General features: G+C 43.1%; 1 protein-coding gene across 1 annotated transcript in view; it reads right to left on the bottom strand.

Moving 5' to 3' along the window:
- Nucleotides 1-2854: 2854 nt before the first annotated feature.
- MTBP (MDM2 binding protein) overlaps nt 2855-14305 on the bottom strand; it is a 181060-nt gene continuing 169609 nt past the window's right edge. The window contains exon 22 of the mRNA XM_086966165.1: nt 2855-3320. Within this exon, the coding sequence (XP_086822291.1) occupies nt 3282-3320 (39 nt within the window). The 3' untranslated portion in view covers nt 2855-3281. The remainder of the gene's footprint in view (nt 3321-14305) is intronic.

Genomic DNA, 14305 nt, shown 5'->3' with positions numbered 1-14305 from the left:
CGCACAGGTGTGCAGATCCTCTAGGACCTCATCATCTCTTCTGGAGAGGCGGGTGTGTGTTTCCTCAGCTAGTGCCCACTGCACCATGTCACGTCTCCAGAGATGTATCGATGGGCTTCTGTCTCCCATCCACCCCCATGGCTACCGGCCAATACCAGAGCAAGTTGTATAAACTTTTCGCCTTGGGTCTCTTAATTTATGCCTATTATACAGTGCTGCGGAGTGCACTCAAGTGTAATTCCAGATGCTCCCCTCAGCTGTTTTACAACCAATGTCCAGTACTCCTGCATCCTGCGGCACTATCATGCATGTGCAAGGAGGCACCATCCATACTGCAGGAATGACACGCTGTTGTTCTCCCTACGTATATTGTGTTCAGCTTCATCTGGGTTTAATACGTGCAATGAAAGTAGTTAAAATATATACGTTTAAATCTGGCGTTACTAGACACATTGCGCATGTCTGTCTCCACTCACTGTGAGTTGTTCCTCCAAATCCTGGTCCAAGGTCGGTCTCGCTCTGGGTCTCCTACTCATTCTAGCTCTCCTAGGTTCCCTGTAGAAAAGTCACACAAGGTGTTGGGCTCCACCCAGTGTCACCATCATTTGGAGGGTCACCGTCTGTGGTGGAGCCTCTGAAAATCCGGTCCATATTTCCCTAGCAACCCTTGCTATCATTGTATACTGCAAAAACGGGCCTGTCGCCACTGCTAACGTTTCGCAAGCCTTCGGGAACATTATAAATCTCACCCCAGGGTATAGGTCTCCAACAATGCTGCCCCCACCTTTACCTAGACTTTTTAAATATTGGGCAGAACTGCAGACTCTGCCACTATAACCCCCAAAGGATGAGTTGGAAAAAATCCCAAAACTAATTAATACATCTGTGCAGAAAGTTAAAAGTATTGGTGTTTAACTGATCAACTAATTGCTGGCTACTAGGTCTGGAAAGCAGCTTGGCTTCCCCAAAACACAGATCATGGGATCTTTATTCGTTTCATGTTGCAAGGGGAACATTAGCTTTGTGGGATTAAGTGATTATGAATAAAGGCTTTTAATCCCGTCCATCTATGGTCACATCGTTTATAAGTAATCCAGACATAATTCCACTTGAAAAACTAGGCAAAACCTTTGACCAAATTAAGGCTGACTTTAGGGGTGTCAGGGTCTAAAAGAAGGAGTTATCTGCAGATTAGGCACTAGGTAACATACAAAGCACTTCAAGAAATGCAGGAAACTGAACCATGACCACAATAGCTCTAATATAGAGAAGTGTCTGAGAAGGAGTCAGGTTTGACTATAGCACATTGACTGTGAACCCAAAAGGAAAACATGAGGTTCGCCATAGTGTGGAGGTGGTGGACGACTGCCTGGGGCGACCACACCCTCAACAGCCAGTTGTTGAGGTAGGAAAAGACAGACTCCAGACCTCCAAAGTTGTGATGCTACCACCGCAAGCATTTTCATGAAAACCCGAGGGACACTGGTGAGCTCAACAGGGAGCACTAAGAACTTGAAATACTCCTGCCCCACCACAAACTGCAGGTATTGCTGATGGGGTTGCAGGACTATATAGGGAAATCGACATCCTGTAGACCCAACGCCACCATCCAGACTCTGGGGTCAAGTTTAGACCAGACCTGAGCCAGCATGTGCATTCAGAATCTTTACTTGTTAAGAAAAGTTGAGAGGGTGTAGGTCTAAAATAGGACAGAGGCCTCCTTCCTTTGGCACTAAAAAAGTAATGGGAATAACAGCCATGTTCTACTTCTGGCCCAGGCACCCACTTGATAGCCCCTTTGGCCAAAAGGGTTTGCACTTCCTCCTGCAAAAAGGACAGATGGTTCTCAGTTGTTACTGACTGTGGAAGGTGCAGCCGTGTGAAAAAGTGTAGGGTATGCCCCCTCCTAAAAATTGGCATGACGTGTGCGATGTTGTGGCCTGCCAACACATTTTTTTTGCTCACCACACCATTTGAGTTAGGACCTAACAATATGTATATCAGTATTGACCCTGCTCCCCGTGGGAACAGTCCAGCCCCGTAAACCAGCATTCTAGAATCGCTTTTGGGGTATAACCCCTCATCAGCCAGGATAGCTGGACTCCGGTGGCATGGTGAGGACCGGGCCCAGGTATGGGCATACCTGTACCACTTAGGGTGACAAATAAAAATAGAACAAATGATGGAAGAAATGCTGAACAATGTCGAACACTCAGCCCCAGTACAGAGATCTGACCCTAAATCCATATGGTTTTTGGTTGTTTCTTTTTTGCTGTAAGTATTTTTAGCCATGTTAGCAGCCACATGGAGTCCTGTTTCTAATTTACTGCAGCAAATATAGTGAGTTCTCCTTTAGTTACACTAGAATTGAGGCACAGAGAATCCCTCCTGAAGATAAAAATAAAATATTTAAAAGTAGAAAGAACATAGAGAACATGGCTCCTTACCACGGCACAGACAATCAGGAAGCAGCAATATTTTAGATTCTGATTAAGGCTTCTGCAGACAGACTTATTGTGACCCTTTCCCTTAACCCACATCTGCAGTCCCGCTACCATGACACTCCCTCCCCCTTCCCTCTCCAGTCTACCACCGAAGAAACCAGGGAACTAAAATCAGAGAAGGCTTTCCGAATGGTTGCCAACTCTTTAGTTGTTATTAAATGCTTCTCTTACAAAGAATTACAGTCACAAATGGCTTTAAGTTGATAGACAGGGTACAAGGATATCAAAAATGCAGTATTTTATTACAAAATGACAGTATTTTTTAGTTGTATTAGCCCAGCAAGCGTTTTGCAGGCTGTTCTCCAGAGTCAGCTATTATCTACTACCAATACTGCACAGGAGTACCAAAATTCAGTTTAATAAATAAAATTAGATTTAATAGATATCTGAAAAACTGTTACAATCATATCTACAAAAAGACACAAAAAAGCCTTGGTGACAGGACATTCTCAGAACACAACAGATAAACCAAAGAGTAGGTTTTCAACAGTCTTGCATATACTCTAGGAGTGACAGGTGCTTTGCATTAATAAGACAAATACAACATTTCAACAAAGAGGGTGGCAGCTGAAAATTATAAACAAATACCAATTCATTTTCAGCATTTGTGATAGAAATTAAATAAACAGTACAATTTAAATAAACGGTAAAAATACAGACGGTGCTAGTGCAGTGGGAGTTCATTTATGCATAAAACGAAAGATCGCTTATATCCAATATGCTTTGTAGATACATTTTGTACAAAGTTCATAAACCAGCACAAGAATACATTCTTTATCACTTCCTGTTGATCTTTTCCATTTCCCAATGAATCACCTGAAAAAGATGGGGAAAAACATTCAGAAAAATTGAATGAAGATAAATAGGTTATCTGTTTGTCTAAAGCACATTATAGATTTTAATAAGTTACAGCACACCTGCAAAAAATATATATATATATCTATATATATATACACACACACATACACACATATATATATATACATACATACACTTGGCATCCTTGCTGTGGTTTCCCCTGAATGTTTGCCTTTACCTCCTGCATTTTTGACTGTGTGATAGATTTAATTTTTGATGGCTAAGGTGCTTTAGGCACTTTGCCATTGCTGATCAGTGTCAAAGTGCATGTGCTCCCGGTGTAAACTGTAGTTATGATTGATTTTCCCCGATTAACACATTTGATTTACTGGTAAATCCCTAGTAAAGTGCACTAAGTGTGCCAGGGCCTGTATATCAAATGCCATTAGTAGGCTTGCAGCACTGATTATGCCACCCACAGGAGTAGCTCTGTAAATGTGTCTCAGACCTGCCACCGCAGTGTTGACCTTGCAAATGCACCCACTTGCCAGGCTCTAATTTTGCATTTTCTTACATGCAAGTCCCCCTCAAGGTAGGCCCGAGGTAACCCCGTGGGTAGGGTACAGTATATGTGAAAGATAGGACATACATTGGTATATTGTACATTTTCTGATAGTAAAATACTGCCAATGTCGTTTTTCACTATTGAAAGGCTGCCTGTCCCATAGGATGACATGGGAGCTGCACTGTAACATCTTACAAGTGTAAGTTGCCATTGGGACAAGATAGAGAAATTAAGTTTAGACTCTCTTAACTTGGAATTTAATAACCCACTTCTTAGTAAAAGTGTTTTTTAAATTGTGTGTTTCAAAATACCACTTTTAGAAAATGGGCATTTTCTTGTTTAACCATTCTGTGTCTCTCTGTCGGTTGGTGTATTCACTGTCTGGTTTTGGAGTGACAGGAGCTAGGGATGTGCATTCATTCTAGACAGTCCCAAAGGGGGGTTGGGGTTTGCCCTGCCTTTCCTGGGTGACTCATAGTTGGGCTGAGAAGACCTTGGCTGCATTTAGAATAGTGGGAGGAGTTTCCTAGCACCTAAATAGGCTTGGTCTCCCTTGCACAATGCGGTCTCCACCTCCTGTAGGAATGCTAGACCAGAGAGGACAGTAACTGGTTTGGACTGGCTCAGAAACCCTTGCCACAAAGAGAAAATGGGGAATAAGTATTGGACCTTAAACCCAAGAGACTTAGATTACTTCTGGACTCAAGAGGAACCTCTACCAAGGAGAAGAGTCGAAAGAAGAAGTACTGCCGCATTGCAGTGTTGCTTTGTTGGGTTTGCCTGCAGTTGCTGCTTCTGCTAAGAGAGGACAAAGACTGGAACTTTGCTGTGAACCGGCTTGAAGAAGAATCTCTAAAGGCTTTTGTGAGCTTGCCCTCCTGTTCTGAAGTCAAGGACACAGACTTCGCCTGCACCCGATGACCAGCACCTGGATCCTCTCTAGACTACTGCATTCAAAAGTGTGCCAATTCCAGTTCCTGAGCTCTGAGAAGTGTGCGGTTGGTGCTGCAAAGCATAACAACGATGCTGCCAGTGACGCCGGGACATGCACCAAGATCGGGGCACCGTTTGTGAAGTGCATGATGCACCGCCACGCCTGCACCACAACTCCGACGCCTGCAGTTATCAGCCTTCCCAGTTGCGGGGATTCTGCACATACACAGAACTATGCACACGAAAACAGTACCTTAGGGAATAGGTGGTGTACTGACCTATCACATCGGTACCCAAAATCCCTTACTGACTAGCTATTGTGTCTCATTCATTCTGTCTGCAGCAAACCTACCAATGATTAGACAACCCAGAACACGTAACCCTATCTTGGGAATCGCGGGAGCCAGACGCTCTTTCGTTCAGCCACTCATGCTCTACCGACTGAGCTCCCGCAGTCTGCCACAACGTAGCACTGTCTGGATAATTTAGAGATGATCAGAACAACAGTTTATTATTAATTCTATATACATAAAAAATGACTATTACCTACCGCCAAAGCCATTCTTGTAGCGTTAGGGGCCTGAAGTAATCCGAATTGTCACACTTGTAGAAGTCTGATGGTTAGTACTTGTTTTGTTACTATCATTGGAAGCATAGCTGGGGCAATGTGTGGTGCAAGCTGTAGTGGCCTTCTGACGAGAGCCCAGGCCATTATATTTTTCCAAATTAAGCAGTGTTGTCAGTGATACAGAAGTTCTTAGAGGAGGTATTAGGATCCACATGTGGTTTGAGGCCTATGAGGTGGCCTCAGAAAGGCACAGAGTCCCCGAAGAGAATTGGGTATGTCTTGTCTGTGGAAACACATTCCCAATTTGCCATTTGGAAAAGAGGTGCCGGATGAAGCATACCCTAATGAAAGAAGTCCTGGTTGTGAAATATGGTCTTACCATAGAAAAGTACAGAATACAATTTAGAGAGTCAGACACTGCCTTACAAGTCTTGGGTGGATTTCATGGGGTACTCCAGTAAAGCACTGGATGGTTAACTGAAGGGAAGTAAAGTGAGTCATTCTAATGCACAGGGCAATATTGTTTTGAAAGAGCACATATTCAGTCATTGTTTCCAAGAGCTGTGCCAACACATACAAAACTCCAAGTTCACTGTATCCAGAGAGCTTGCCAAGGAAGCAGACCTCTGGTTTAGCAGCAGGGTTCATAAGAAGGTTACTGGTGGGGCTAAACAGAAGGATGAACAGGGTCCCCACCAGGAGGACTAAGGGCGAGGCAAGAAAAAACCTAGAGCTGTCAAAAGGCACCTAAAAGTTTCCTGGAAATGCATTCCCCATCCAGTCCTCAACAAAAGTGAAGGAAGCAGACCCCATTGGTTTGCCTATGCCTGTAATGGCAAGTGTAGTGCCCGGGAGGAGACTGACCTTGTTAGTGCTGTGGGGGGAGTGTAAACGTTTTGCTAGTGTCAAGGAGATGAATCCAAAGACTCCCATGCCTGAAAATACTAAGACGTATAGGCATTGGGTGACCAACAATGGGCAGAGGTTGGAGGCTCTCAGGGAGACCGTCAGTTCACTGATGGTGATTAACCCGGTGGGTTTCCGCAAGGAGGTTGTGTTTGACAGGGCATCAACTTCATGTGTGCCTATATTAAGTCCAGTAGGTAGGAGTGTGGGATGGATTATGCTGCTTATCTTGTAAGCAGCTGTTCTTAGCATTTAGTGCTGTAGATTCACATGATTTGCATAAGCCCACCATCTAGTGCTGGGCTCAGATGATTATATGTTTTTTATGTCCGAAGAAGTTTTTTGAGTCACAAGGTGTGTGACTCATCCTTTTGGTGATACCGCGCATGGGCATAGACTCCACTGTTAGATTGTTTTGCAGCAGGCGGATAAGAATGGAGTTAGAGTAAGTATTAGTAATGTGATGTCCATGCCAGTAATGTGAATTAAGGTAAAATGAAGCAGTAAACTGTGACCTATACAGGCCTCCGGGGAGGAGGGTGGGCACATGTGAACCTACAGCACTACATACCAAGAACAGATGCTTAGAGGGTAAGTGACATTTAGTTCATGGCATGTGTGGCCGTATATACACATGATTTGCATAGACTGTAAAGCAGTCCCTCTCCCAAAGCGGTGGCTAGCCTGTGGCGGTTGCAGTTGTTTGAAAGAGAGTAAAAAAATACTCAATTCAATTCAAATGTAGCTTTATTCGATTTTGGGCGTTTAACCCCTTGCATGCTGATGACGAACCCCAGCCGTCATGCACTACGGTGCTCGTGTGCTGATGACGGCTGGGGTTCGTCATGGCCCGCCCCTGTTCATTTGTTTACCGCACAGCGGCGGAAACGGGCCAGCAGCGAAGGGGTTAAAATCACAAAAGCATACACAAGCATTAAAAACATTTGATATGATCTTTATACGTTATCTAGTGCAAAGTGCATATTGTGCATTCAGTAAGCTTACATAGTAATAGTGGCGGAGCAATAATCACATCCATTTAATTCATTTGGGCTTTTCCGAACTCTAAAAATATTTTTCAGAAAACCAGACATAGCAAAAATAGTAAACAAACTATCTAAACATTGTAAATATAAAAAAGCTGGTCTACATTGTCTCAAACCTGCTTGTTTTAGTAATGGAAGAATCCATTTAATTCTTTCCCTTGCATAAAATGTACAGAACAGTATCACATGAATGGTATATTGGGGTGACACTTTATCGCAAGGGCAAGGGTTAAGTTCTCTGGATCAATCGTTAACTTTTGGATAACTGACAAGTCGGTGAAAGCTATTAAACCTAAATCGAGTCAGGAGATATCTATTGTATCCATTGATACAGCATACAGGGTAGGGTTGAATGTTGAACGTAATCAGGGTCATTTGATGTTGGATTACCGACCCTTTATTAATCTCCAAGCCAGCTCTGAGAGACTAAGTGGGATAGGCAAATTATTTTGAGTTCCTTTCTAGGGATGGTACACATTTTCTCTGGTGAAAAATAGTAGTCAGGATATCCTATGTCATAAAGAAATTTTTTAACATAGCTCAACCACGTAATTTTACCAGCATGATCCAGATTCATTGCGTCCCTGATTATTTCTCTATTTAAACTTGCGCTGCTAGTGGCCCATACACAATGCCATAATACAGGTTGCATTTTTATAATTTCAGAGACATACGAAATACCCAGCTCGCTGTGACAGTTAAAAACCGGAAAACTAGCCGGAACAGCTAAAATAAATCTTAAAAAAGAATTTTCCACTCGTTGGATTAGAGAAACATCAAGGCAGCCCCACACGCCCGGCTCAAAAATCGCAATGCTAATACATTTGGCCAGATAAATCTTAAGAAGTATAGCAGGTGGCCTATTTCCCATTTTCTTAGAGAAATTAACGGGGGTAGTAGTTGACTTCATAAATAACAGGCTCCTACTCCTCACCGCCGGGCCCATGAGCCTGAATTTGCAAATAAAACACCTAGATATGTAAAAATGTTTGTGGAGTCTACCCTATTAACCCCCAGAGGAATGCAGTTACATTTCTTTCTCCCCTTCCCACATGCCATTACAAATGTTTTTTTTAGCATTTAACTTCAGTCCTAAGTTATCCATGAAGCATGAATAAGTTTTAAGGGCTTTCTGCAAAGTACTCCTTGTCCAACATTGGTTTGTTGACATGCTGAAAAATCCACACAGTAATGTTTTGTGAAGATGTGTGGTGTGGACCATGTTGCTGCTTTGTAAATGTCAGCATTAGGAATGTTCCCTAAAAATGCCATAGAGGCTACGATTTTACAGGTTGAGTGAGCCCTATGGGGTACAGGTAAATGCATTTTTAGCTTTAGCATAACAAGTTTGAATAAATTTGACTATCCACCTACAAATTACATTTTTTAAAATAGGTTCGACGTGTGAGGAGGTGAGAAAGCAACAAATAATTGCTTAGTTTTTCTGAGTACTTTGGTTCCGTCGATATAATACATTAACGCTCTTTTAAAGTCAAGAGTATGAAGAGCTCTTTACGCAATAGAATCAGTTTGCTGAAGGAATACAGGTAATTCTATTGATTGATTAATATGGAAAGGAGAGACTACTTTGGGAAAAAACTTTGGGCTTGTTCCGAGCACCACTTTGTCTTGGTGGAGTTGGTAGAAGGGTTCTTCTAAGGTTAGTGCTTGGAGCTTATTGACACGTCTGAGTGAAGTGGTAGCTATTAGAAAAGCTACTTTCCAACATAAGTATTGGAGTTGGCAGGAATGTAGTGGTTCAAAATGGAGGCCCCATGAGCCTTGTTAGTACAATGTTGAGATTCCATACTGGCGCTGGTGGAAGTGTAGGGGGAATTACTCTTAAGTCCCTACATGAACTCTTTAATGACAGGTATTTTGAATAAAGATACACGTTGTCCGTTTTGTAGCTAGACTGCAATTGCAGCAAGGTCTAGGCGTATTGACATGTAGGCTAAACCTGAGGTTCGAAGATGCAGCAGATCCCCCTCATGCATATGTTTGCTTGTTGATCAGACCAAGTGCTAATTGTGTTACATCCATGTAAAACGCTCTGATACCCACGAGGGCCACGTTTGCGCTATACAAAACTTTCTAAATAAATAATTGTTTGAACCTGTGCATCTAAAGAGTTTATTTTTTGATGCTGGCAGTATAGAACACATTTTTTTCCGTTTAGCAGTGTAGCATTTCTAGTTGTAGGGCCACATTCTATCACTTGAGAAACCATATGGCAAGGCTCATTTCTTTAGGATACCTGATTTTGCCATGGTTCTGTGTGAGAAGGTCCAGGTTGAGGGGAAGTTTCTCACGGGGAACCTGAGACTTCCAGTAGTGTGGTTAACCATGGTTGACAAGCCCAAGTTGGAGTTATGAGAATTAGGCTGAGGATGGTCTTCCTGAGTTTTCGGTCTACAAACGGAAGTAGTGGGGGAGGTGGAAAAGCGTAGGCAAATATCCCTGACAAGTTCGTCCATGGAGCACGGCCCCTGGACAGTGGGTGTGGAAACCTGGTTGTGAAGTTTAGCCATTTTGCGTTTTCTGGGGTTGCGAATAAGTTTATTTGTGGAAATCTCCACTTGTGAAAGTATGGTAGTGGACTCTGCGGTGGAGTTCCCATTCATCATGGGCTTGTTGCTGCGTCCTGCTGAGGAGGTCTGCAACTTGATGGTTTGCCCCTGGTATATGCTCTGCCAGGAGATTAATGTTGTGATGACCTACTAAGTGCCATATGGTCTGGGCTAGGTGCGATAATTGCAGAGTGAGCCCCCCCCACCCCTGTTTTTGTAGACAGTACATGGTTGTCATGACTGTCTGGACTAGGACAACCTTGTTTTTCAAGTGAGGCAGGAATTCTTTCAATGACAGGTGAACAGCTTGAAGCTCTAGGTAATTTATATGTAGACCCTGGTATTTGAAGTCCCATACACGCTGAATTGTAAGATTTTGAAGGCGAGCTCCACCATCCTTTTAGTGAAACATCTACTGTTAGAATGGCTTGGGAAACTGGGTCTAGAAACAGCCGTCCCTTGGACAGGTTTTGGGAGTTCCACCACTGCAGAAAGTGATGTGTGTGGCTGTCTACCAACATTAGATTGTATGGCTGACCATGTGACTGTGTCCAAAGGCACATTACTGTTCTGACTGACTTGAAAGTGGTTTGAGACCGTTGGACTAGGGACAGAATGTTTTGTATTCTGGCCGTATGTGGGTATGCTAATCCCAAGTGCACATTGAGTGTGGCTCCTAAATACAGTAGTATTTGGGATGGTTTTAGGTGGGATTTTTGCAGGTTGATAGTGAACTCTAGTTGTAGTAGGACGAGTGTTTCCTGTGTATGTTGGCTGCAAACATGAGAGCTGTGTGCCTTTACAAGCCAATCGTCTAAGTAAGGAAATAGATGAATGTTTTGTCTGTGCAGATGTGCAGCCACTACTGCTAGGCATTTTGTGAATACCCGTGGTGCGGAGTGGACTTCGAAGGGAAGAACTTTGAATTGATAGTGCTTTCCTTGGATGACAAACACAGGTATATCCGATGTGAAGGATGGATGGGTATATGAAAGTAGGTGACATTTAGGTCTAATGCAGCCATGAAGTCACCCTTTTGCAGCAATAGTATATCTTCCTAAAGGGTGACCATTGTGGAAATGTTCCAAAAGGATGTAGTCATTTAGGGGACTGAAGTTTAGAATTGGTGAAAGTAAGCCATCCTATTTGGGAATGGGAAAGTATAGTGAGCATACTGCTATTCGATGAAGTTGAACTGGCTCTATGGCTCCTTTGAGTAAGAGATGAAATCTATTGTTTGAGGAAGGCTTGGTGGTGTATGGCTAGTTTGTGCTTGCGGGTGGGGTATTTGGAGCTCCCAACAGTAATCATGTTGGATAATGTCCAAAAACCATTGATCTGTTGTGATGGATTTCCATGCAGTGTAAAAGCTTTGAAGACATCCCTCAACAGGTGTTAGATGTTCAAGGGGAATGTTGAAGAAGTTAATGTTTAGTGTTTGTATTTGCGGTATTGGTAGAATTTCTGAGACGCGGCCTTTGGAATTGTTGCCTCTATATGATCTTCTATAGAAGCTTTTAGAGGTGGAGGATTGTCCTTTGCTTTTGTAGGAGGACCCTGCAGTGTCCGTGGAAGCACACCTGGCACCCAGTTTGAAAGTTGGGCAACGAAAAGACCCACAATAGGGTGAGCTTGGAGGCCCCCATAGATTTGGCTACCTCTGTCTTTTTTTATCTTTTCAAGGGCTGTATCTACTTAGGACTCCTTGGCTACTAACAAGGAGTCCGTATTTAACTGTCCTTTAATAAATATATATAGTGCTATAGACAAATTTTATGTAACAAGCATGTTCATAAGGTTTGGATGTATATTTACAGAAATATGCTGAATATTTTGAATCATAGCAGATTGTTGCAGAATGTAAGGGTGGCACACTTAGAGGTGGTTTAGCTCACTAGGGCTGTAAGCATGGCTCTACGGTGGCAAGCCATTGTGCTCCCCTCGGGAATGTGTATAGTATATTTTAGCAAACTACAGAGAGTTGTCCATAGGGCCTGGCAGAAGCAGTCTTATCATTGGTAAAAGCATACCGGTCGACTTTTTGGCTTTAAATTGTGGATCATGTGAAGTCTTCCGACGGGTGATCTGGTTAGGTTGAATGGAGTATGTACTCTTTATTGGAAGGTGCTCAATGTTTAAAAAGGGGGAGACCCCCATTAAATTATACGGAGGCATTTTGTTTGTTAGATGGGTGAATACCAGTAAAAAAAGAAGTTAACCTCAATTAAATGAGGTTGACTTTATAGATACCTAGAGTGTTCATCATGTGGTTTTTCCCCTGCTCCAGGAGTTGCTGGTACCTCCAGGCATAGGTAACTCTGTGGGTGGAGAAATACTGGTCTATGTCTCTTAATGAAGTTCATATTGGGAAGCAGTGATGATATGGTGCATTGGCCAGGTATAGAAAAGCCAGAGGATACAGCTAGCACTGTAGTAATAAATGGCCGACTGTGTAATTACTACTACCTTGCTACAAGTATGTTTTGTTGGGCCACGTTTATTTTCAGTCCCATTAATATAGATATTTCTGTATATTTACCTAGAGAGATATTGGTGCAATGCTATTTTATTCTGGAATAACGCCCCGCACCATCGCCATGACGCGGTGCGGCAATATACTTTTTGTCAACCCGTGGTGTTTTGTGATTTCACCGGATATATAAAAATGTCATCTGCATGACACAGTACTCCTTTGAGAATTGGCAAATATTGAGATCCTTGTTGAGTAGTTGTGAGGGTCTCAAAGAGGAAGTTATCCTCTATAGGGCCCTTATGTAGGGGCACCAGGTGGTATGCCGCAGCTCTGGCTATCTAGTCCTGATATGGTGAAGCATCATTTGGTGGGGATGGGCGATCTGGATCTGTATCCCCTTTTAGTTCTATATAATAGCCGTTCCATGGCTCCCCAGGGTGTTTGCCCTCTCCTATAGTATCATTGTCATCTAATATTGGTGAATGTTGTGAGAAATCGCCTGCTTCAGATTGGTGTGGTGAAGTGGGTGGTAAACTGGATGGTGGGGCTGGTTTTGGTGGAATTGGAGAGTTAGAAAGTGTAGTGTGTAAAGGGCTAGTGGCAATGTCCATTTTCTTCATTTTGAGAGATGGAGCTAGAGCACAAATAGCATCTTCAAAGAACAAAGGTCTCCTAGAGGGCCGAGACGTTGTCAATTGGAGAGTCATCTTCTTTGTCCCAGGCTGTGTTTGTAATTTTTTTTTTTACTCTTATCGAGCCGCTCTTGCATGTTTTCAAGATTTGGCTCTGGTGGTGTTTTCTAACAGAATGTAAAGCATTTCAGTGCCAGTAGATGCTTAGTATTCTGTGTGGGTGTAGTTGGTGCCAAAGCACTGTGACTTTTATCTTTTGGTACCGAACCTAATGTACAATGCCAAGTCTGATTTGGTGGAGGCCCCGGCTGTTGCTCGGTGTTTCGGCACTGAGCCCAAGGGAGGTGCGTCTGAGACGGTACTTGGGTGCGCACCATGGCTTTTCTGTCGTTACGGCCTGTGAGCAGGTTTATTGGTCAAGCTGATTTTTTGGCTTTTGGATCCGGGGTAAGTGTACTCACGGTCTGACACCTTTCGGAAGACTCCAGTAGGACTTGATTTTGCTCAGTCTCCGACTCTGAATAGGTTTTGTGGTTGGAGAAGGAATCCTTCTGGGCTGCTGAGGCTTCCTCTTCTTCCTCATCCTGTTGGCAAAATATGTCGGGAGTGTTGTCCTTTTGTCTAGCTGCATTTCAAGTTGCCGTGCGTGCCGATCACGAAGAGTCTTTTTAGATCAGAATGATCTGCAGTGCTCACTGGTACCTTTCCTATGGTTGGACGACAGACAAATTACAGATCGAATGTAGGTCGGTGTGAGGATATTTGGAATGGTAATTCAGACAGAAGCAGAATGGAGTGCATTCAATCCGCAGCTTTTTTTATGGTGAGATCTGTGAATTTGGAAAGGGTCCAGCTCGGCGTTGCCTTTAGGCCATCAAGGTGAGTCAAAGAACCAGACGCATAAAACCGTTCTTTTTCTCAAAATGAAAGATTGACTACGTAATCAAGACAATACCGTTGAGAAAGTGATCTACTTGGGAACTGAAGGAAGCCCGAAAGGATCTCATACTGGAGAGAGAGAGAATACATCCAAACCAGTAGGCTAAAAGAAACAATCTAACAATGTTAAGTATCACTAAAAGTAGGCATCACACAGCCTCGTCACTCGAAACATTTCCACAAACATAAACAACGTGTAATTATCCGAGCCTAACACTAGATGGTGGGGTTATACAAAGCATGTGTATCTACAGCCACACATGTATCGAATATGCTATTAGTTCTCCAACCCCATACCACCTCCAGAACAATGACCTACCAGAACCAATGAGGCCATCGTCTTGCCATGCATTGTCTTTATGTACCAAGAA

Source organism: Lissotriton vulgaris, chromosome 4_1 (assembly GCF_964263255.1).
Source record: "Lissotriton vulgaris chromosome 4_1, aLisVul1.2, whole genome shotgun sequence".
In the NCBI taxonomy this organism is placed as follows: Eukaryota; Metazoa; Chordata; class Amphibia; order Caudata; family Salamandridae; genus Lissotriton; species Lissotriton vulgaris.
This window is presented reverse-complemented; position numbering and strand designations above follow the sequence as displayed.